The sequence below is a fragment of the Podarcis erhardii genome (assembly GCF_964252035.2).
Source record: "Podarcis erhardii genome assembly, chromosome: 15".
Classification (NCBI taxonomy): domain Eukaryota; kingdom Metazoa; phylum Chordata; class Lepidosauria; order Squamata; family Lacertidae; genus Podarcis; species Podarcis erhardii.
The window spans coordinates 12,122,305-12,145,678 of record NC_138505.1 but is presented as its reverse complement, the minus strand read 5'-3'; the positions used below and the strand labels follow the sequence as shown (position 1 = coordinate 12,145,678).

Sequence of the window (23,374 nt, the reverse complement as noted above, 5' to 3'; positions counted from 1 at the left end):
ATAATAGATGGGATTTGGCCACTGTGAGAACAGGATATGCTGGACTAGATGGGCTATTGGCCTGATCCAGCAACCCTAGCGGATCAGAGCGCTGGAGAGCCCTAGTATCGCACCTTGCAACATTTCACGGATGCAAAGAGGGAGATATTGTAAGGCCCCCAGTCTTACATTTGATCGCCTTATTGATGGTTTTCAAGGCCTGTTTAAAACCCATTTATTCCCCTGGTGCTTGTAATTTAAACGCTGGGCTCAGCCGACCTTTTCTAACAGCACGTATCGCTGCTGGTTTTAAATGGCCAGTTTTAATTAAATGGTTCTTTTTTCAGCTGTTCAAAATGAATTTGATATGAGCACGGACTTAAGTTTTGCGAGAGGGAGATGTCTTGAAAGGCAGCCTAGAACCAGTGTGGTGTAGTGGTTAGAGTGTTGGGCTAGGACCTGGGAGACCAGGGTTCGAATCCCCACTCAGTTATGAACGGACTCAGTGGCCTTGGGCCAATAATTCTTCCTCTCTCCCTCCCCCCCCCCTTTCTCACACACACTATGATATGGTGCCAAATTCTATGATCCTCCTCTGCAGGGTGACATATTGATTTGAACAACTTGCTGCTGAAGACTAATCCATTTGTGAGAACTCTTGAGGAGGTTTTTCATTGACAAAGGTGGCTCCATAAGTTTTTAAACAGAGGTTGGGTTGCCATGACTTGTAACCAAAGGTTTGCTCTGTGTCTTATTGTTTGTGGTTTGTTTGTCTGGGGAGATGAACTACAAGCCCAAGTTTGGACGTAACGCTAAGCCAAACTATAGCCAGCTTGCTTGCGCTAAGCCATAGTTTCACTTACTGTTATGTCTCATTATGGTCGTGGCAGAGCCATCTTCCCCATAGGGCTTAGTGGTGCGTTGCACCAGGGCACCAGCCTCTCAGGGACGCCCCAGCGAGTGGGGAGCTGTGCAGCTTTGCTGCCGGCTTCCCCTTTCCCTGCACGCCTGCCAGCTGTGCCCCGTCAACCATATGGCTAGTGGGCATGCAGCTTGCCTCCCAAGCCTCTGTGGGGATTGCTCTCCCACAGTGGCATGGGGGAGAGTTGCAGGCCGCCCCCCATGGCTGGCAGTGCACAGCTCTCCCCCCCACTATCCATGGTAATTTGGGGGCGCTGGGCAGATATTTGCACCCCAGCGTCGCATCTGCTAAAGATGGCCCTGGGTGGTGGCAAGCTTTCAAGCTTGTGTTGTTAACATTAGCCTATATTTTGTTGTTTAGTTGTTTAGTCGTGTCCGACTCTTCGTGACCCCATGGACCAGAGCACGCCAGGCACTTCTGTCTTCCACTGCCTCCTGCAGTTTGGTCAAACTCACATTGGTAGCTTCGAGAACACTGTCCAACCATCTCGTCCTCTTTCGTCCCCTTCTCCTTGTGCCCTCCATCTTTCCCAACATCAGGGTCTTTTCCAGGGAGTCTTCTCTTCTCATGAGGTGGCCAAAGTATTGGAGCCTCAGCTTCAGGATCTGTCCTTCCAGTGAGCACTCAGGGCTGATTTCCTTCAGAATGGAGAGGTTTGATCTTCTTGCAGTCCATGGGACTCTCAAGAGTCTCCTCCAGCACCATAATTCAAAAGCATCAATTCTTTGGCGATCAGCCTTCTTTACGGTCCAGCTCTCATTCTTAAGGGTCAAGTCTTATGCAGCTAAAATAGAACTGTCCATGCAAAAGAGGAAGGCATGAAGAGGCTATGGGGAGCCTCAAGATTTGCAAACACAGTAAGTCCACAAATGCAAAAACACGTAAAGCCAGGAGGGCTAAGATCACCTTTCCCTTGCTCTCAGACCACCTCTGCTTGCTCTCCATACTCTTGTTAGGCCATCTCTCACTCTCCAACTCTGATGCCCAAACACTCTCCCAGGGTCAGTGCAATGGCTGATGGGATTGCCAACTGATGTTTCCTGTTCTCCCGCCTCCTCCTGACGTTTTTTTCTACTGCCTATTTCGCTTTCCCCCTTGTCTTTCCTATTTGTTTGTTTGTTTGACGCCCATGTAAGGTTGTGTTTGCATAAGAAAAAAGAATGTATGTTGTGGGCTTACTGGTCAAAAAAAACTTTAAAGGGGGAGGAATCCTAAGGGAAAGTCACACTCAGCTCAAGGACTGAGCATGCTCAATGAGCACAAAATGCTAGCTAACTGTTGGGATGTGGAAGCAGATGGGGGAATGGAATGGAGTTTTCTGGGAAAGGGCATAGCCGGCAAGCTAGCAGGTGCCAAGACCAGAAGCACTCCACGCTGCAACATTTTGTTACAGAACCTACTTGTATCAAATGTAAAAAAATATAATTTATAACTACATAAAACTAATAATAATAATAATAATAATAATAATAATAATATATTAAATGAAGTAGTGCTGGCTAAGGTGATGCCATTTGTAGCTCGATAGGTTGGAGAAGGCTGCAGATGGCACATTTGTTAAGCCTTAAGGTACCACAAAACTCTGTTGCTGTTTTCGCTGCCAGGATCTCACATGCTTCACTCGCTTCTGCAAACCGTGCCGAGGTCAACCGCACTCTGGCTGCCACGGCCAGAAGACCCGAATGCCGGCGCTGTGCCTGGCTCAAGCTTGGCCGGTGGGCCATCCACCTGCCTGCGGAAAGCTCTCCTTCTCTTTCCTCCCTCCTCCTTGCTTGTCCCACCAGTAGGTAGACTGCCCCTGGCAGTGGAGGCTCCACGGAGCTCCTTCTCCTTAACTGGTAGGTTCCATTTCCCGGGTGACCTTGAGAAGCGGGGCTGCGGGGAGAGAGCGGGACGCGCGCACACCCAAGTCTCTCCCACCCGCGATCGGACTGGTTAACCACGCGGGGGGCGTTGGCCAAGAGACGACCTTTCCCTCGCCCGCCCCCCGCCCCCCGTCCTGCTGCTGCTGCTGCTGCTGCTCCTCTCCGGGCGCCACGTTGCCAGCCGCCGCCGCCGGCGCGCGTTGTTGAGAAGAGCGCAGCAAGCGCCTTGGAGAGGTGGCGGCGGGGGGGGGGGGGACCGCGTTGTCCCCGCCCCTCTGCTCTGCATATTCATCTCCAGGCCCCGCCCCCACCAGCTGGAGGAAGCCGAGTAGGAAGTGGGTTGCGATGTCCTTTTGTGTCCTACAGCCGGAGCGAGGAGCGAGCGCGCAGCCCCAGCCCATGGCCCGGCCGGTCCCCGGCGCGCGGGGCCACTGAGCCGCCCCGCTCGGACACAGCTAGGACCCCGCCGCCGCCAGCGCCTCCTGCAGCTCCCAGCCCTTGGCTGCGACCAAGGTCAGTGCGATCGTGAGGAGGAGGAGGAAGAAGCGGGGAGTATTCTGACGATCGCGCCCCCCCCCAATCCCAGCCCCCTTCTCCAAACCGGCTCCATGTGACCGGCGCTTTCGTTGTGGGAGGCTGGTTGCCTTGCAGGGAAAGAGAGCGCCCGATCCAGAAAACAGGGGGCGGGGGCAGGCAGGGTTCTGGAAGTGGGGGGGGGGACACATCACGGTGCCCCCCACTCGGGGGCAGACGCGCGTCGGCAGACGCGCCGGCGCCCCCAAGTGCGCCAGAACTCACTCACATGCAAATAGATATCGGTGTACTACGGGTGTACACACGTCTATTGCAGTGCCTCTGTTAGTGTGGCAGAGGGCAAAAATCATGTGTGGGGGGGGGAGTGGAGAGATGTGTGGGCAGAGATCAGGGGCATGAAAGTGCTCGTGTGGATGTCCCTGTTGACGCTGCCAGGCAGAGTCGTGCTCCTGCAGCAGAGTGCGCAGACCCGGGGGCAAGCAGTGTGGGGCATGGCGCAGCCGGCGCGGGGGTGGGGGACATGATTTAAGGTCACATAGTGCGGATATTGTGTGTTGTGCAGGTGTAGGTGGGTCCCTCGTAGGCACCTGTGTAGGCCTGCTTGCCTAGGTGCAAGGGCACCGAAAGAGAAATGCTTGTGTATGTACAAGGAGGGCGCACTGATGTGCTCACAGCCGCACATGGAGATGTTGAAGTGCTGCGCCCAGATGAGTGGAGAAGTCTCCCTTGTGTGTACAGACACGGTCTGCATATACCCCCCTGCGGCTGTCAGGATGGGGAAACCTTTTTGCAGCCATGTGCATAGCAAACTCATGCGCGCCTGGGCACGTGTGAACAGGAGAGGGCTCAGACATGAGAGTGCCCTGTCTCTTTTGCCCAGCTGGCCTCACCGCTCGGCCACTAGGGGGCACTGCGGCCCGTAGTAAGTGGGGTGTGCGGGGGAGAGTGACAGAAGTGAACTGCAGAAGGGTCAAAGGTCATGGGCACACAGGCTTTCCACATGGAGCCTGAGAAAACATGACCACACATTGTTCAGCTGCAGGGAGGTGGTGTGCAGAGGTGTCCGGGAGGTTGAGACAGCTGCCCTGATTTCACAAAGTCTCCTGCTTTATGGAGTCCTGAGAACGATCAAAAGTCTGTGGCCGATGTGCGCATGGACTTTTCTGAATGGCTTCTGCTTGCTGGGGGGGTGTGTGTGTGGTGGGTTGGGAGAAAGTTGGGCAATGTCTCCTAGCCCCCTCTCTCTGGCCCATGTTGCCCCCCTCCTCCTCTTGCATAAACTCCACTCTTGTCCCCGATTGGGTAAGGGATGATGCACTGATCCAGAGAGGACAAAGGTCCTTTGACTGGCCTGGCAAAAGTGGGGAGGGTAAACCTATTAATAGAGACACAGCGGGGGTGTCACTTAGGGGTGCCGGGGCAAAGCGGCGTGCGCTAAGAGGTGTCTTGCGTGCCTGGAGTTAAAGACGCTGTCCTAGGGTGATTACTGGTCTTTCTCTTTCGCTCAGGGCACTGCTCAGAACACACAAATAATGCTAGATAATGAACCGCAGGTGCTTATTATTAGTAATATTTTCATCAATTTTATGTGTTTGTTTATGGAATCTGTATCCCGCCCTTCGTCCCAAAGGAGCCCAGGGCGGCAAACATCGAAATGTGAAAGCAGTACAATTTAAAAGTCAAATTTGCATTTCATCCCTGCACTGCAGGCCTAGTTGCTTTGAGGAGGGGTATTTAAAAACGGCTCTCCCTGGTCACTTTTGCCCCTTCTCCAAACTCAGAAGGGGGAGGGCAGAGAGACACAACAACCTCCCAATATGTAGCCAGGACATCAGTATGAAATATTGGCTGGTTATGGAAGGAAACCTCAACAATCCAGTGTCCAGAAGAGGTGGAGGGCAGAGAGCCTTAACCTAAGGTGTGCAGGAGATGGGAGGGGGGGCACAATTCATGTGTGGGAGGGTTAATCTTTGTTGCATTGAAGTTGCAGGGGCAGGGAGGGGGGAGAGAAGAGATGTCAGGTTGCTGAGCCAAGCGGCTATTCCTGTCCTCTGCGTGTTTACATTTAACTCTCAAAGCCCCAGAATGTTGCTGTTCTCCAAAGAGGCGGTCAGGGACAGGACAGGACCGGACCAGAGGCAGCGAGAGTGCACTGCCTTTGATGCCATCGCCAGCCCTGCCTGGGTGCCTGATTGTATCTCCCTGGAGTGACCTTGAGGCCGCTCCATTCTTCCGGCGGGATGCTGGATCACAGGCCAGCAGCTGTGGGGTGGACAGTGTGTAGGTTGATGAGATAAAGGGGGGGGGAGGCCTACAGTGCAGGGCCTTCATGGAGTAAGGAACACTCTCCCCCCGCATTCCCACACATAGGACGCTGCCAAAAAGGCAGTAAATTTTGAATAGAGTCTCTTGGCCTGTCTGAATTAAGCCACGGTTGGCCATCCCCAAAGCTCTTCCTTGCTATGTCTCCATTAACGGAGTTGATTGTAGAATTGGGGTATATGCTATCACTTCCTTCAGTGTGGGGCAACTCCCCAGATTGAGCAGCGAAACTGGAGGCCCCTAAACTCAGGTTGATGAAATTACAGTGGTACCTCGGGTTAAGTCCTTAATTCATTCCGGAGGTCCGTACTTAACCTGAAACTCTTCTTAACCTGAAGCACCACTTTAGCTAATGGGGCCTCCTGCTGCTGCCAGAGCACAATTTCTGTTCTCATCCTGAAGCAAAGTTCTTAACCTGAAGCACTATTTCTGGGTTAGCGGAGTCTGTAACCTGAAGCGTATGTAACCCGAGGTACCACTGTACTGGGGTTATTGTCCCCCGCCCCCCCCCACGCCCTGACTCGGTTCTTCTGATTGATTTGTCGTCAGATTCTTCCTCCTAGTTGGCTAACTTGGCCTAGCCCCCCAAATTCCATGCTGGTCCCTGATTGGGTGGTGGGTTTGTGACGCACATCCAAGTGACAGGGCAGGATTTGGGACGGCGCACTGTGGCTCACTGCTCTTTGTCACAGCCCGGCCGCCGAATTCTGTTTGTGATTGTGGTCCCTTCTGAGTGAGAAACGGATTAATCATCATTATTTTAAAGGTTTGCCTTTGAACACCACCTTTAAGCTTTATCACACTGAAGGGCTCCGTCCATTTTTTAAGAAAATGGGACTTAACCTGTGCAACTATGTCAGTTTTTAGCATGCTGGATCTACATGTACACTACACATTTAAAGCACTCAATACAGTCATGACTTTCCCCCAAAGCAACCTAGGAATTAAAGGTGCACAGAGTGATTTATCAGTCAATCTTTCTTCCCAGGGAGCTCCAGCCATTGTAGCTTTTGGGGGGAAATAGGGGTCTCCGGACAACTCTCAGCATCCTTAACAAACTGCACCTCCCATAATTCTTTGGGGAAAAGCCATGACTCTTTAAAGTGGCGTCAATAGTGTTGTGAATGTGGCCTAGGAAGGGGAAATATTTTCCAACATTCCTTCTGGTTCAGTTTTTTTTTTTGTACTGTATTTTGTGGCAGCTCTTCTCTGACGCACCCCATCTGTGTCCTCTTTCCTGCAGCCCTCTCCAGCCATGTCATCCCGGGAACGCCGGGCAGAGTTTTTCATCAAAACGGAGCCGGCCTCCCCAGACAGCCTCGCTCAGCACAGCCCCAGTGGGTCTTCCGACACCAGCGCCAGCGGGCCCCCACAAGAGCTCGAGACCGCTGGGACGCTGCCTGCCGGGACGGGGGCCTCCCGGCGACGCCATGATGACGACCCGGACGAGCCCCCGGGGCGGGGGAAGTACATGCTGAGCGCCATGCCCAAGAGGCTGTGCTTGGTGTGCGGGGACGTTGCCTCAGGGTACCACTATGGTGTGGCCTCTTGCGAAGCCTGCAAGGCCTTCTTCAAGAGGACTATCCAAGGTAGGCCGCTCCTGCCTGGGCGCTGCAAGAGGAGTCTGGGGTTCCCCTAAAGCTGTTAAGGAAGAAAAGGGGTCTGGTCTTTGTTTGGGGAAGGGCAGCGAGAGAGCATCTGCTTTGCATGCAGAAGGTTTCGATTCCCGGCATCTCTGGGTCAGGCTGGGAATACCCCCTACCAGAAACGCGGGAGAGCAGCTGCCAGTCAGGGTAGACAGTACTGAGCTAGATGGACCAATGGACTGACTTGCTATAAAGCAGTTTCTGATGTTCCTAAAAAGAAAAAGGCCCTGCTGGATCAGGTCATCTGGTCCAGGTGTGGGGAAGCTTTGAACCTCCAGGTGGCGATGGACTACAACTCCCATCAGTCCCAGTGAGCGTCGTCAGTGGTCAAGGATGATGGGAGTTGTAGTCTGGAAGGCTGCAAGTTCCCCACCCCTGATCTAGTCTCACATCCTGTTGTTCCAATGACAGACAGACCTTTCTGAGACGCTTGTTGCCCCTCTGGTAGACTGTCTCTTAAAAGTGAGGTTCTATTTAGCTATCACGGTGAACAGATGTTAACAGGGCTGGTGCCATGGTGGGGGGTTGGGCTGTGCTGTTCAGGGATATTCTAGGTCTCTTTCCTAAATGTTCAGCTTACTTGGGGAGGGGGTGGAGAAAGAAGTCCCTTTTACTTGTGGAGATTAATAAAACTGTAGGAAGTCTGAGTATGAATGAACTTTATTGCGCATTATGAAAGGGCTTTGCAAAAGCAAACACCCTCGCTTCTTGCTCACACATAGTTTTCTCCATTAACAGAGTTTAATTGACATTTACAGCATCCGGCATCAGCACATCACTTCGTTAAAATAATTAAAAGGGCTCCCATAACCCCCCTCCTAAAAAAAACCCCCACCTTTTGAATGTAAATTCCTAGCTCCTGTGGCAAACAGCACCAACCTATAGGATGCATTTTGCCAAGTTGGTCTGTAAGAAGTACTATAATTAAATTGCTGCGATCAAGTGTGCAGCAGCTGTGAAAAATGTGAATTCCATGTTGGGAATCCTTAGGAAATGGTTTGAAAAGGGGGCTGGGGAAAAACACTGCCGAGATTATGTCTTTATGCAAATTATGGTGCAGTATGCACTTGAAATACTATGTACGGTACTGGCTTCCGTGCCTCAAAAAGGGATCTTGTAGAGCTGGAAAAGGTTAAGAAAAAGAACTGAACAAGGGGGTGAAGTAACTCCCTTAGAATCATAGAATGGTAAAGTGGGAAGGGACCAACCCCCTGCAGTGCAGAAATTCTGCCCACAGCCATCCCTGGGTGAGCTTATGAGGAAAGGCTCCGGTGTTTGAGGCTTTGGGGCTTAGAGTAAGCGGGGACTTGGTAGAGGTGCATAAAATGTGGCGAGCCAAAAGTCTTTTTGGAAAAGACCAGTGTTTCCCAAACTTGGGCCTGCAGCTGGTTTTGGACTACAATTCCCATCATCCCTGACCACTGGCTCTGCTAGCTAGGGATCATGAGAGTTGTAGTGCTGGAGACCCTAGTTTGGGAAACACTGCTCTAGACTACCTCTGAGATCAGAGGCAGCCTACCTTTTGAAAACCAGTGAGGAGATTGCTGTTGCTTCCATGCCCTGCCTGTGGTCTTCCCATAGGCATCTGTTTGGCCACTGTGAGAAGAGAATGCTGGGATTGGATAGGCCTTTGGCCTGATCAAGCAGTTCTCCTTTCATGTTATGAACTACTTATTTTGTTCCTGGCTGTTCTTCAGGGATTCCCCGCCATGTTTGCACCATGCATTAAAAGCACTGTGATACCTCTTTAAACAGACATGGTTTCCCCCAGAGAATTCTGGGAGCTTTAGTTTGTTGAGGATGCTGAGAGTTGTTAGGAGACCCCTATTCCCCTCGCAAAGCTTCAGTTGCCAGAGTTCCCCGGGAAGAGGAATTGCTTAACAATTATCAGAAACGTTTATCTATGAGAGGAATAGGGGCCTCCTCCTAACAATTCTCAGCACTCTTAAGAAACTACAACTCCCAGAATTCTCTAGGGGAAGATGTGGTTGTTTGGCATGGTACAATTCTGTTTAAAATGTATGGTATGAATGTGGCCTTAGACAGACACCCTGTCTGTCTGTCTGTCTGTCTGTCTGTCTCTCTCTCTCTGGATGTCCTAGAATCATAGAGTTGGAAGGGACCACGAGAATCACTTAGTCCTGTCCCCTGCAATGCAGGAATGTTTTGCCCAACGCTGGGCTTGAACCCGACGCTGGGCAAAACGTTGAGCATGAAGAGTCTCATGCTCTACGACTGAGCCACACACTTTCCCCAATAGACTTCTCTTCCTCCATGAACTTACGGAATTTAAGAAAAGAGCCATTTCAGTTCAGTGCTGTTGCCTCATCTTGTGCTGGGGGGAATTCCATACGTTAAGTATGTATTCCATGAAGAAATACTTCCTGAACTTGTGTCAATCCTGAACCCTTGCACTGAGAACTCTTCCTTGATCTGGTTTGTAGCACTGGATAGGGGCTGATGGATAAAAGCACAAGAAGGGCCCACAAACAGGCTGTGAAGGCTGTAGCCTCTCCCGCCTCATAACAAGTAATTTGAGGTATACTATTACTGCACCTGGAGGTTCCACTTGGCTAATGTGGCATTTGGAACATAGGACGCTACTTTATCTCAAGTCAGGCCATTACTTCATCTAGCTCAGTATTATCTACCAACACTGACTGGCAATGATCCTAAGTTAGTCACGTCCATTCATCTCAGTGGATTTAGATTTACTCTGTGTGTGACTAACATGGGCTGCAAACGTTTGTCTTCTTTGCTGCAACAGAGGTTTTTATTTTATTTATTTAGAAGCATTGCTTAATTAAAAAAAAAAAACCTCTGCTAAGTGGTGTATGACTTTAAAGCATTAAGCAATACTATTAAAACAAAAATAAAGCAACAACAACAACCCAGCAACGGTAGAACAGTAGTGTAAAAAGCTTCTAAAAGCAAATTAAAAACAGAAATGCAGTGAAATCAAACAAATAAAATAAAAAAGGGTCAGGAAAGTGTGGGCAAAAGGAGTTGTCCTTACAAGACATCTGAATTTAAAATGTCCTATTAAAGGGCGAAAGACACAACCCCCCCCCAAAAAAAAACTTGGAACTCATGACTGAAGCTTCCACTTAAAATGCAAACATTATTTTGATATAAAAATGCAAGAGCCAGTGCTGATTACTGCTACTACAGTTTATTACCTGACCTTCACCCAAAGGTCCGAGGGCAGGTTACAACAATTAAAACATTATTAATATTAAAATATTGTGTGTGTGTGTGTGTGTGTGTGTGTGTGTTCAATATTTCAATATCACACAGAAATTAGGTGGGTCCTAAAAATTTACACCTCAAGTGTCAAAAGTCAGGGTCAAGAAATACAGTGGCTAGAATGTTAGACTAAGACTTGGGTGACCAGGGTTCAAATCCCCATTCCGCCAGGAAACTCGCTGGGCGATCTTAGGCTCAGTCACTTCCTCTCCGCCTATCCTACCTCACAAGGTTGTTGTGGGAATTAAATGAGAAGGGGGAGAACCATGTATGCCACACTGAGCTCGTTGGGGAGGAGGGAAGTGGGATATAAATGCAATAAATAAATAATATTCTTGAGTTAATGCATATATATTCTTTATAGTATAGCTTTTTTAAGCTTTCCGGCCCTTTTTCTTTCTCTCTCAGGCAGCATTGAGTATAGCTGTCCGGCCACCAACGAATGCGAGATCACGAAGCGGCGCCGGAAAGCCTGCCAGGCCTGCCGTTTCACCAAGTGCCTGCGCGTGGGCATGCTCAAGGAAGGTACGGCTTTGGGCCTCGGGGCCTAAACCTCTGGCGTGGCGCCAAGGTTGATGGGGCGGGAGGGTGCACAGCGAATGTGAAATGGCTTGTGGGGGGGAGAGGAATTGCAAGAGGAAGATGGAGCTCCTAACAGGTTGAAAATGTTCTGAATCGACTTTGGTCTTCTCCAGGGGTACGTCTCGACCGGGTGCGAGGAGGGCGTCAGAAGTACAAGCGCCGGCCTGAGGTGGAGGGTGCCACTTACCCCAGTGCATTCGTCACCCCACAGATTGCTACGGCGACCACCAAGAAACCAGGTAAAGGACTGTGGTGCCCCCCTGAACCCCAGACTCCTATCCAGAGTTTGGGGATAAAGGGGGCCAGGGCGTGTGACCCATACAGAAGTGTACTTGGCTATGTCTCCATCCTAGAGCCAGAGAACATTTTTTCAAGCCAGGGGCCACATTCTCCTCTGGGCGATGTTCCGGGGGCCACATGCCAGCGGTGAGCAGGCCCAGAAGCAAAAGAGGGTGACGGAAAGAATATTTATTTTGCCTTTGTACCACGGGTTAGTTTTCCACACGCACCTATCTGTACCATTCTTCCAAGCAAACAAGAGGCATTGCTAGAGTTCAAGGATGCTGTTCAGCTAGGCCAAAACACTTAAGGAGGGTTTGAAGCAGAGCCAGTGAAGAGGTGTGGCCCAAGGAGAGTTCTGAGGGCCAGATAGAAAGACTTGGAGGGCCGCATTTCACTCCTAAGCCCGAGGTTCTATTCCCTACAAGTGTCTCATATAGGCTTGGCTCTCCTTGGACTCCGGAGTGTTTTATTGAACCAGAAAATGCTCTGCCTTTCCCCCCTTGTTGAAGCTGGGCTTCCTTTGTCTCTCCTCCTAACCTTAAGGTGCCACCAATGGTACCATTCTCACTGTGGAATTATCCCCTTGGAAAGGGCTTCTGATGTGAGCAACACTTGTTACCTTGGCAACCTGGCAGGCACAACCCTGGGAGGAAGAAGAAGAGAGCGTAGGCCAGGATTTAACAGCTATGCTTTCGGGTTGTAGAACATGCGCTATTGCGCTCCTGGGCCTGTACTATTGGGAGGGCAGGGCATTGCACAATTGAATGTTCCCCTTTCTAATGTACATTTAAAAAATGGGTGCATCTGAGAGAAAGCTTATCTATTTTTTTATATGCCACTTACTGCTAAACAGGCTTCTAAGGAGTTTATAAATGTAAATCCCACTTATGCTGTCCGCAGAGTCGTCAGTGCTTTAATGTGCTGTAACCCATATGCAAGTTCAAAACGGAGAGTGGGTAATGTGACCAGAACATCACTACTGCATACTTTGTTGAAGTTTGTTATCGTTGATTGTTGTAACAGAAAATACTAAAAGCAACTACCACCAGTTATTCCAGGATCCCTAATAGGCTAACTTCTCACAAGCAAGGAAGAAGTTACTGTTCTATACTTGCGGAGCATTCAGACATGTGTTTTACCCACAAACACGTACACGCACATGTGTGGTGCATTCTGGAGTGCCATAGTTCCAGGAGGATTGTGTCATCTTGGTTTTTCTTGTGTTTAAAGTGGCTCTTAGGCTGACAGGTACAGCTATGATTGATGGCAAAATGAGAAAAGATGAGTGAGAAACATGGGCCCTGGCCTCCTTTGGCCCACTTCCCTGATTAGATCAAGGCTGAGGAACATGTGGCCCTCTGGACTCTATTGGACTCCAACTCCCATCAGTCCCAGCCAGCATAGTCAATGATCAAGGATCATGGGAGTTGTAGTCCAGCAACTTCTGAGGGGCTCACAGGCTCCCTGTCCCTGGCCTAATTGCCAAATGCTGCATTACCTGAATTTGGGGATACTTCCCCCAAGCGAAGAAAGGGAGATTTGTGAATCTGGAGTGTACAGCTTACTCCTGACACTTCTCTTTCTTTCATCTTTGATCCTCACCATCCTTTCTTCCACCCCCGGTTCCTGCAGCTCCAATGAACACAATGGTGTCGCACTTGCTGGTGGCGGAGCCTGAGAAGCTGTACGCCATGCCCGACCCCGCACTTCCTGACAGTCCCGCCAAAGCAGCGAGCACTTTGTGCGATCTGGCTGACCGGGAGATCGTGGTCATCATCGGCTGGGCCAAAAACATACCAGGTGAGAGAAAAGGGTTGGCTCGAAGTCATGCCTGTCCAGCTGTTGCACAGATATTACCTTGCCACTGTCCAAAGACCCACAACGACTTCTGGTCCATTGCTGAGCTTGGCACAAGGCTCAGGAATACTCTGTTGGGATCCAGAGTTGGTGGTGGTGCGTGGGGCACCTCATTGCTTTCTCTCTTTCTGCCATCCACTCTCTCCCGGCAACTCCTAGCTACCTGTTAAAGCATCCATGACAGATGGCCATCCAACCTCTGTCTAGAAACCTCCTATGAAGAAGAGCCCATCACTTTCTGAAAAAGACTGTTCCACTGTCAAACCGCTCTTGCCATCAGAAAATTCTTCCCAGTGTCCGGTTGGAAACTCCTTTACTGTAGCTCGAAGCCATTTTTTGGAGTCCTCCCCTCTGGAGCAGGAGAAGACAAGTTTGCTCCACCTTCCATGTGACAACCCTTTAAATACTTGAAGATGGCTATCATATCTCCCCTCAGTCTCCTATTATCCAGGCTAACCATACCCAACTCTCAACCGTTCCTCATAAGGCTTGGCTTCCAGACCCTGGATCATCTTGGTTGTCCTCCTTTGCACACATTCCAGCTTGTTAGCATCCTTCTTAAATTGTGCCCCAAACTGAACACAGTGCTCTAGGTGTGGTCTGATCAAGGCAAAATAGTACCACTCTCTTCATAGAATTGTAGAGTTGGGAGGGACCACAAGGGTCATCTGTTGCTTCCCTTGATATGAAAGCTACATTTCTCTTGATGCAGCCTGGAATAGCATTAGCTTTTTTTGCTGCTGCATCACACTGTTGACTTGTGTAAAGCTTATGGTCTACTAAGACCCTAGATCCTTTTCACTTGTACTACTAGCAAGCCAGGTGTCCCCCATCTTATATTTGTGCTGCTGGTTCTTCTTGCCTGAGTGTAGAACCTGATATTTGTCTCTTTTGAGATTCATTTTGTTAGTTTTGGCCCAGTTCTCTAGTCTAAGGTCATCTTGAATCACAATTCTGTCTCCTGCTGCATCACCTACCCTTCCCAATTTGGTGTCATTTGCAAATTTGATGAGCTTCCCCTCAATTCCTTCATCCAAGTCATTTATAAAGATGTTGAACAACAATGGGCCCAGGACAGAACCCTGCAGCACCCCACTTGTCACTTTTCCCCAGGATGATGAGGAACCATTAATGAGTACTCTTTGGGTTCAGTCAGTCAACCAGCTACAAATCCACCTGACAGAAACCTCATCCAAAAAAAGCAATGAATCATTTCTAAGCACCCACACTTGGTTGCTTGGAATCAATTTCTGCTCGCCACAGGCCACCCTGCAAACAGCTAGTTAGCTGTGAATTAATCCCTCTTCATCCTTTCCTTTTCTTTTCTTTCCTGTTCTGTCCTTCCTGGCTCAGGATTTCCGGCGCTGTCCTTGGCGGACCAGATGTCTGTACTGCAGAGCGTGTGGCTGGAGGTCTTGCTGCTGGGGGTGGCCTGGCGTTCGTTGCCCTGCGAGGACGAAATCGTCTTTGCGGAGGACTTTGCTCTGGACGAGGAGGCGGCAAGGGCGGCGGGGCTATTGGAGCTCAGTGGGGTGGTCCTGCAGCTTGTGCGCAAGTACCGGGCCCTGCGTCTGGAGCGAGAGGAATATGTGCTTCTCAAGGCCTTGGCGCTTGCCAACTCAGGTGAGTCCCTTTCACAGGCAGAGAGATGCTAGGCGGGTGAGGTGGGGGCTTTCCCCACAATGTTTATTGTTTCCTTTATATCCTACCTTTCCTCCAGGGTGACATACATTGCTCTGCCCAGATTCTCCATATTCTCCTCACAACAACCCTGTGAGGTGGGTATGTGACTAGCCCAAAGTCTAAAGCCCTAAACGGCCTCTGCCCAGTATACCTGAAGGAGCGTCTCCACCCCCACACTGATGTCCAGCTCCGAGGGCCTTGTGGCAGATCCCTCACTGTGAGAGTCATTCTGGGTGACTTCCAGCATATACAGAAACATAATAAAACATCAAACATTATAAACATCCCTATACAGGTTTAAAAAGTGCCCCTCAGCAATCTCAGTGCATGAATTAACATGGCCAGGCTGCCCCTGTCCAAGAGTGGCAAAAGGAGGAAGATTACCAGGAAGAATGGATGAAATTTAAAGATCATTTATGTTAAGTTTAATTAATTGGAAAAGCTTGCAAATACCAGATAGGCTTAGGATTTAAATATGCAATGTGATGAATTACTATGTTTAATGCCGAATTGGAGAGAAAGAAAGATGTTCAGTGATCAAGTTAATTTTATAAGAATATTGGTTTTGGAAAACCGTTAATAATGATATACACTGAAATTCAACCAGGGGGATATGAGAATGTCACTTAACAATGTTACTAAGTTAGGTTTAAATATGGTTGAGATTTATGTTTGTTTGTTTGTTTGAAAATTTTGGAAAATCAATAATATTTTTTTAAAAAACAACAAAAAACAAGAGTGGCAAAAGGTACTCCCGGCTACTGAAGCTCCCGGAGTCTCTTCCATCAAGCTAGGGGGTCCTAATGGCTGCTGTGTGCATCTATTTCCCACCCTTCCTGTTTCCTCCAGACTCTGTGCATATTGAGGACATGGCAGCCGTGCAGCGGCTCCGGGACGTGCTACACGAGGCCCTGCTAGAATACGAAGCGTCGAGGCGCCCCGAGGAGCCCCGCCGGGCCGGCCGCCTCCTCCTCACGCTGCCCCTCCTCCGCCAGACAGCCACCCGCGTCCTCCACCACTTCTACAGCCTCAAACTGGAGGGCAAGGTCCCCATGCATAAGCTTTTCCTGGAGATGCTGGAAGCAATGATGGACTGAAGGAGGAGGCCGGGAGGGGAGGGCAGGGGACAGGATTTGGGGAGGGGAGCAAAGTACAGACTGACTGGTTATCGGGGATTGTTGGGGGGCAGCACGTGTGCAGAAATGGAACGGGGCTTGGGTTTTCCCCTCCCACACAATCCCCCCCCCTCCCAGAACCGCCGCTAGTCTGCCTCATGTTAAAAAAACGCATTTCAATGTATGCAAATGTGATAGCTGCCCATTGCTTTGCACTGAGGCTGACTTTTTTTTCTTTTCTGAAGAGAACAGACCCCATGGGAGAGGCAGAGAAGTTTTTTTAAAAAAAAAACACAAAACACCAGCCCTTCTGGACGTCAGAGGCTGGGCTGCCGCAACATGGGGCAGGGAGAAAGGGAGACAGAAAACGTTTTGACATTCACACTGGAAGCCATACTTTAATTTTTAATTTATTAACTTGGGGAAGGGCAGGGGGTGGGTGTTAGCCACTGTAGCTCTAGCCTGGAAGCCATATTGCATTTGCGAGGCATGGAGGAGGGAGAGGAAGGGTAGTTGTTGGGGAGGGTTGTGTGTTTGTGTGTGTACGTGTGTGTGTGTTGGGGGGGGCGTTTGAATGGTTTGTTCTTGCCCCAGGATGCAGCTACAGGATAGCACGGGATGGAGAGCAGAGACAGCAGGTTCACGGCCTCTTTCCTACACCACTCAAACGCCATCTTGGTTTTGCCCCTGGGCTGGGCCCAGCCAAATGCACCTTAATGAGGGCAAGAGTGTCGAAACCATAGATCCACAGCTCTCCAGGAATAAGGAGGGAGACAGATTTGGGGAGGGGAAGGAAGACCCACAACACTTTCTTTTCTTTTTGACCTCCTTTCTGCCTCCTTAGTACCGAGTCTCTTCATTAGGGCGTCTCTCAGGGGACGATAGTCCGCCCCCCCCCCCCCGTTTCTCTTTCCCTCACAAAGGCCCACCTCCCTCTGGGAATGTTGCATTATCACTTATAAGCAATAATAATAATATTAATAATAATAATTTAAAAACTTGGGGGAGGGTCCCCATGATGCAGGGGGAAGAGGAGGTTGTGTCTTACGTCATTTCTGCTTTGCATGGAGTCTGCCTTAAAAAAAATTGGGGAAAGGGGTGTGTTTGACTGTGCGGCTGCAGTGGTGGGAGTCCAGCCCCGCTCCTCCTCTGCAGAAGGGAAAAGGCAGGGCCTTTCACGCTCCATCCAAAGTTCTTTCACTTAATTCCCTTGTAGCAATAGTTAAAAAGGCAATTTGTGCTTTTTTTTTTCAGGTGTGATTTCATATCAACCCCACTCCCACAACTCCCCTCACACTACGAGGCTAAGCAGCTAGTTCCTCCCTGCGTCCCCATTAAGCCAACCCCATCTTACACCCAAAGCAATAAATAAAACCTCTTCCCCGCCTCTCCTTAATTCCCTTTTGACCCGCCAAACCAGGGGGGTGGGGAAGCTACGTTGGCCCACCAGCTGTTGGGACTACAACTCCCATGGGCCACGCTGGCTGCAGGGGCTGATGGGAGTTGGAGTCCGACAACGACGCTTGCGGTGGCCTGCAGCTTCCCTGTTCCTGCTCTAACTTAAACCAAGGAGGGAGGCTGCATGGCCTGTAGCTGAGAGCCGTGTACATAGCAATATATTTTACTGTATATTTGTTGCAGGACAAAGAAATCTACCCCATTTCTGGCTCGCTTCCTTCCCCCCCACCTACGCATGGAAGGGAGGTGGGCTGCAGCCTCCCTTGCCCTGGTTGCGGGGGGGAGGGGAGAAAAGCTGGATAAATTTTTTTTGTATTAAATTATGTGTGTGTACATATTATAAATACCTCTGATTTGTGTATAGGCGGCTACACATACACATTCATAGAGAGCTCTATTACTGAACAAATTAAAAAAGGCCATTGCGGCCTGACAGTCAACTGCTGTCTGTTGTTGTCTTCCTGCGTGCTGTGTGATGAGGCTGGGAAAACACACGGTCATAGCCCAGGGGGGCAGGTGTGCCCTCTGGATCCACAAGTATTTAAAAGCATTGAAAGTACTCAATTACCTGAGGTTCTGTCCCCCCACCCCAGCAGAAAATAATGTATTTTTACCCACGATTTCCCAAGAAACTTTGATTTCTTAATAAAAGCTCAACAACTTGAGCTGCCCCCCCCCCCAGCAAAGCAATGTATTCTGTTAGGAAAAAGTCAGCTGAGCTTGTCATCTAAATTACAAGCACCCTGGGAATGAATGAATGGCCTAAGAAAACTTCCATAAGGTGGTCAAATGGGATAATCTAGCTGGAGGTCTTACGAACAACTCCCTGTTTACATCAGTGAAATATTGCAGGGTGTGATGCTGGGGCTTTCTGATATATAGTTCAGTTTTTCTTCCCAAAGACTTGTCCTTAAGAACATAAAAAGAGACTTGTCCAGTCCAGCATCCTATTCTCACACTGACCCAAAAACACAATGGGAATCCCACAGGCAGGATCCGAGTGAAACAGCAACTCTGGCGCACTTGCGATTCCCCCGCAGCTGGTATTCGGAGGCCCATACTGCCTTTGACAGTGGAGGCAGAGCTTAAGATAGCCACTGATAATGTTCTCCATGAGAAATGATCTAATTCTTTTGTATAAGCCATGCAGGTAGGTGGTCATCGCAACATTTATTTTTTATAAATCGCCACCTATCAGATTCTTGGAATTCTCCCTAGGCCACACCCCTTCCTCGTCTTGCTGTGTATCCTCCCTGGTTGGAATGTGTCCTTGAACTCTGATAATCCATGCTTCTTACTGGCCTGGATGAAGAGATCTTTGTGCATTTGTAGAAATTTCTGGAATCTCCTCCAATATCCCGCTTGCTTTTCCCCACCTACCACTGGCACACGTTCCAGCTGAAAGAGGCAAGAGATCCTTGGAGGGGTGGCAGAGTGTCAATGTGGTCCTCAGATCAAAAAGACTTTGCCATCCCTGTCTGAATTCCCTGTAATAGTGACTGGAGCTCTAGGAGGGTGAATGCACTTTCCCATCTAACCCCCTCAAAGTTCAGGATGAGGAAATTCTACCTCCTGATAATTGAGGCAGAGTCTGAGCGGTGATGGGATAGTGCCACTTTGCCTGCTTGAACAAACAGCATCAGGCCACAGATGACTGAGCCACATACGTCTGCAGGCCATAAATTACTCCGGAAAGCTGTCCTGATTTGCAAAGAACACCCTGCACATTAAACAAAAAACCTAGCACATCAGGGAGAGCCAGAGCCTCCCTGCTCCTGTTGCTGTGCTAGCTTTCTACTTACAAGGTGTGTTGTTTTTAAATAAACTGATATAGGAGTGCATTAAAAAATGGCATTCCCCACCAGCAGTCTAAAATACCGTCGTTCATTCTGGGACCTCAGAACTCTGCAAGTGCATTCCATTGCACAGTTAAACCCACTCTGTATTCTTGGGGGGGGGGGAGAAGAGAAGCGTTTGCTAAAAATGGTGACGAATAAGGCTGACAAACGGGGACATCAAGAACCTGCACAATAAGGGGCAACAACAAGAGATCCACACAGTTAAATTGACACACCGAGATTCAATAACTTGCATTTATTTACATGCACAAAAAAGCAACCCAATATTATATTCAGAGCATCTCCTCCCCCCAACAGAAAAATAAGGGTGCTGGGCTTTCCACAGGAACATATCCCATCCCCCCCTCACCCGCAAGGCTTGCTTCTCAAAGCTCCATTGACACAAACCAGCTCAAGTCTCCTCTTCGCTCAGCAACATGTTGGGTATCCCTTTAGTTATGGGAAACTCACGCCCAGTATCTGGGCATTTCAGCACACCTTCCACCACTTCCACCTGCACAAGAAGAAATATAAAAACAGTAGGTAAAGGGAACTGCACACCACTTTGGGAGTTGAAAACAGGAAATGTCAAGGTGAAGAGAGAGAAGATAGGTGGAGATATCACAGCATTGGAAAGATGCTAGATTTTGTTCCTAGGAATTGAGGCAAGTGGTCAGACTCTGCATTATGACAGTTTTCTGTGGGTCGGGGTGGGAAACAGGCAAAGAAGTTCCCTTACCTCCATCAGCACATGATGGACTTTTCGAAGGAAATCCTCATTGCTCTCGAAGTCAGGGATGGGCTCAGGGGGCAGGTCTGATCGGTGACCCAACTGCAGAAGGGTGCAGAATATAACAGTTTGTGCCATTTTCACAACCTTCCACTATTCAAGGACCAGTTATCTCTCTTTAACCACCAAATACTGGATATTTTACTCCACCCACGAGCTTCACTCTGGCATTTGTCTGCTCAGGTGGCGGCAGAAGACAGGGTGGGCCCACCTCCACCAAGTCAGGAATGGAAAACTTTTCTGTCCTCCACAGGCAGTCTTGACTGACTGCGCGGAACCTATATGCTCTTTGCCTTAGATCTCTACCAGTCAAGTAACACACTTGAAAATCTGTGGTCTCCTTCCCCTTCCTGTGTCACTTGGTTCATTTGAGACATACAAGCTGTCCATTCTCCAGACTGTGCAGAAGTCTAAACACAAGTTTATTTAGGCATACAACACCCTTCAATTCATAAATTCCTAGGGTGGTTTACAGTAAATGAAGGAAAGTGTGTGTGTGTGTGTGTGTGTGTGTGTGTGTACACACACACACACAAATATAAATAGCAATTGGCTGTAGGAAGGGGGAAAAAGAGACTACACCTCTATAATTCTAGCCAGTCTCCCCCTACCCCCCCCCAAAAACATCCAGAGCCAATTACTCACACTCTCCGCTGCCTCTACCAAAGCTGCCCATTCCACCTTGGGTACCATCCGCGCTGTGAACTCTGGGTTGAAATCGACATTGTTCACCTTCACTTCTGTGGCCTGTTAGAGGGGGGAAAGGCTGATGGGAGAGCAGCATGACTCAAAGAACAAGGGAACAAATATTTCCTCCCCTGCATTTCCCTAAGTGTAGTAGGATTGCCAGAGGTGGGGAGGGGTGGAGGGGGAGGAGGACAGAGAGAATGGTATTGGAATAGGCATAGTCCACATGGTGCCGTCTAGATGTACTTGGACTACAACTCCCATCATCCCTTACCATGCTAGCAGAAGCTGATGGGAGTTGTAGTACAATGGCATCTGGAGAGCTCCATATCGGCCACCCCTGCAGCAGAGCTTTATGTCACATGCAGTGTGGTAACAAAAGCATGACATGTGAAGTCCCAGGTACGGAATTCCATTTTGGCACTAAACTTACTAATGGTGCAAACCTATCCCAACCTCTATGGAAATAAACTCCATTGAACTCAATGGGATTATTTCCAAGCAGATATACGTAGGACTAGACTGTAAGCAGATAAGACAAAACTGATGTGTATTACTTCTGCACCACAAATCTACAACAATAATAGTCTACAGATTACTAACAGTCTAAATAAAGAAATTTCAGCACATGAAATGTGCTATATAAATGAGAGTGGATGTAGTATTGTGGCTAAGAAACTGAACTGAACTGAACTAGAAAGCCACAAATTCACTTGCCACATAACTGGCAAATGGCCTTAGGAGGAAGGTGTGTGTGTGTGTGTTTTTAAATAAATCAGAGTTTTAATATACACCATTTCCAATGAGGCTCTGTTTGATACCCCAGAGAGCCACTACCAGAAAGTTTGACAAAGTTAGATGGACCAACAATCTGACTTGATATAAGACAGCAAGGCTGTATTCCACATACTCCACCTTGAGTCCCTTGGAGAAAAGGTAGGAAATAAACACAATAAATAGAGACAAAGCTCAACCTTACAGCATTGTTTTTCAGCTAAACCATTGTTCATAGCAAGCACTATAGAGATACTAAATACTGGTGATTGTTGTCAGCAAGCATAAACACCAGATTCCAGTTAGGCAGCAAAAACAAAGCGGCGGGTGAGTGTGAAGGAGGGACCCTGGCTGTCAAGTCCCCACGTTATATATACTCTGCTCCCACCACCCAATTCTAGAGTGGGAAAGTGGGCGTGGTCTGAAGAAATCCCCGTTACCTGGATACGAAGGGGGAATCCTCCACCGGGCCTCACTCCTCGCACGTGGGAGGTGAGCATGTTGTGCGTCAGGAGCTTCATGTTTTCAGGACAGCGGCCACCAAAGCAAGCGAAGGTAACATGTGCGTGCGTAATAAGCCTCGGACAACTTCCGGTTTGGTTGAAAGGCCGGTTTTTCTCACCCACTTCCGGCCGTTTTTTATCACTCACTTCCGGCGACCATGCGCAACGGCTCCTCCGCGCGTATGAGAAACCTGACCTTCCTCCCAGTCAGTTCCGGTTAATTTTTGTTCCCAACCACGTGGATCTGTGGGTGGGGCAGCGTTTGTTTTCTAACCCGAGAGTTGCTTGGAAATGTGTCAGATAGCTATACAATATTGTTAAGTGTTTGTAAACAGCGCGGTCGGTATACAAAAAAAGAGCACACTGTGCACATCGTAGAAGTGGCAGGCTTATTTGCCAATCCTGTACAAAGTAGTGAGGAGCGGCCTTATTACGCAACTCGAAAGCCAGAACGTTTGAAATTAGAATGCAAAGAAGGCCGAGCAAGCAAGCGCGATTCTGCCCGTGCTTAACTCGGAAGTCACTCCCTCTGTCCAACAGTCTTCGTATTCCAAATAAGCACTGAACTGCGGTGCTTTGCAGCCTTGCAGATCACTCCTGTGTCTACTCGGGAAATAAATGCCGTTGAAACCTATGAGACACAACTCCCAAGTCAGGCCCTACTAAAATCACTGGGATTTACTTTGCGAGTAAAAACATGGAAATCTGTGCGCGCAAGGATGGGCCTACTCCCAAACACGCGTGGCGTATGAAAAGTCTTACTCGGAAGTGAGTTACCCCACTAATCATCAGTGGGGCTTACACCCGAGAAAACAAAAAAATTCCTTCCAGTAGCACCTTAAAGACCAACTAAGTCAGTTCTTGGTATGAGCCTTCGTGTGCATGCACACTTCTTCAGATACACTGAAACAGAAGTTTCCAGACCTTTCTATATAGTGAGAAGGTGGGGAGGGGTATTACTCAGAAGGGTGGTAGGAATGGGTGATTGGCAGATAGCTGTGATGAGCCTGTTGACGACTCTTAACGACTGCAATAGGTCTTACAGGAGGAAGCAAGGGGTGAAAAGGTGAAAAATGGCTTTGTCATGTATAATGAGATAAGAATCCAAGGTCTTTGTTCAGGCCAGGTTTTTCCATTGTTTTAAGTTTGGTGATAAGTTGTAATTCAGCAGCTTCTCTTTCCAGTCTATTTCTGAAATTCCTTTGTAGTAAAACAGCTACTTTGAGATCTTGTATAGAATGTCCTGGGAGATTGAAGTGTTCTCCTACTGGTTTCTCTGTCTTGTGATTCC

General features: G+C 48.9%; 3 protein-coding genes across 6 annotated transcripts in view; 2 read left to right on the top strand and 1 right to left on the bottom strand.

Moving 5' to 3' along the window:
• The window catches only part of LOC309329834 (uncharacterized protein), a 129,955-nt gene that overhangs the window by 97,648 nt on the left and 8,933 nt on the right, over positions 1 to 23,374 (top strand). For 2 of the 4 annotated variants that reach the window (XR_014151226.1, XR_014151227.1), the window contains exon 14: positions 1,243 to 1,696. The exons of 1 other annotated variant lie outside the window; for it this stretch is intronic. The gene's annotated coding sequence lies outside the window, so the exon portion shown is untranslated. Of the gene's footprint in view, positions 1 to 1,242; positions 1,699 to 23,374 lie in introns of those variants that run through there. One more of the 4 variants, XR_014151225.1, reaches the window with a different exon arrangement.
• Positions 3,112 to 17,931, top strand: ESRRA (estrogen related receptor alpha). Its single transcript, XM_081842571.1, has 7 exons — positions 3,112 to 3,279; positions 6,866 to 7,211; positions 10,923 to 11,039; positions 11,210 to 11,335; positions 13,011 to 13,178; positions 14,589 to 14,858; positions 15,768 to 17,931. The coding sequence occupies exons 2-7, from the start codon at positions 6,878 to 6,880 to the stop codon at positions 16,013 to 16,015; spliced, it is 1,263 nt and encodes a 420-aa protein (XP_081698697.1). The 5' UTR covers positions 3,112 to 3,279; positions 6,866 to 6,877; the 3' UTR covers positions 16,016 to 17,931.
• On the bottom strand, positions 19,571 to 22,211 carry TRMT112 (tRNA methyltransferase activator subunit 11-2). Its single transcript, XM_081842572.1, has 4 exons — positions 22,021 to 22,211; positions 20,765 to 20,866; positions 20,069 to 20,161; positions 19,571 to 19,843 (listed from the first exon to the last, which is right to left on the bottom strand). The coding sequence occupies exons 1-4, from the start codon at positions 22,099 to 22,101 to the stop codon at positions 19,742 to 19,744; spliced, it is 378 nt and encodes a 125-aa protein (XP_081698698.1). The 5' UTR covers positions 22,102 to 22,211; the 3' UTR covers positions 19,571 to 19,741.

What these genes read in the sequence shown, in the direction of transcription:
- ESRRA (XM_081842571.1), top strand. Translation starts at nt 6,878, where the DNA reads ATGTCATCCCGGGAACGCCGGGCAGAGTTTTTCATCAAAACGGAGCCG. An exon ending in CTTCAAGAGGACTATCCAAG is followed by an intron (nt 7,212 to 10,922) that starts GTAGGCCGCTCC and finishes TTTCTCTCTCAG; the next exon opens with GCAGCATTGAGTATAGCTGT. An exon ending in GGCGACCACCAAGAAACCAG is followed by an intron (nt 11,336 to 13,010) that starts GTAAAGGACTGT and finishes CGGTTCCTGCAG; the next exon opens with CTCCAATGAACACAATGGTG.
- TRMT112 (XM_081842572.1), bottom strand. Translation starts at nt 22,101, where the DNA reads ATGAAGCTCCTGACGCACAACATGCTCACCTCCCACGTGCGAGGAGTG. An exon ending in TGGTAGAGGCAGCGGAGAGT is followed by an intron (nt 20,162 to 20,764) that starts GTGAGTAATTGG and finishes ACCCTTCTGCAG; the next exon opens with TTGGGTCACCGATCAGACCT. An exon ending in TCCATCATGTGCTGATGGAG is followed by an intron (nt 19,844 to 20,068) that starts GTAAGGGAACTT and finishes CTTCTTGTGCAG; the next exon opens with GTGGAAGTGGTGGAAGGTGT.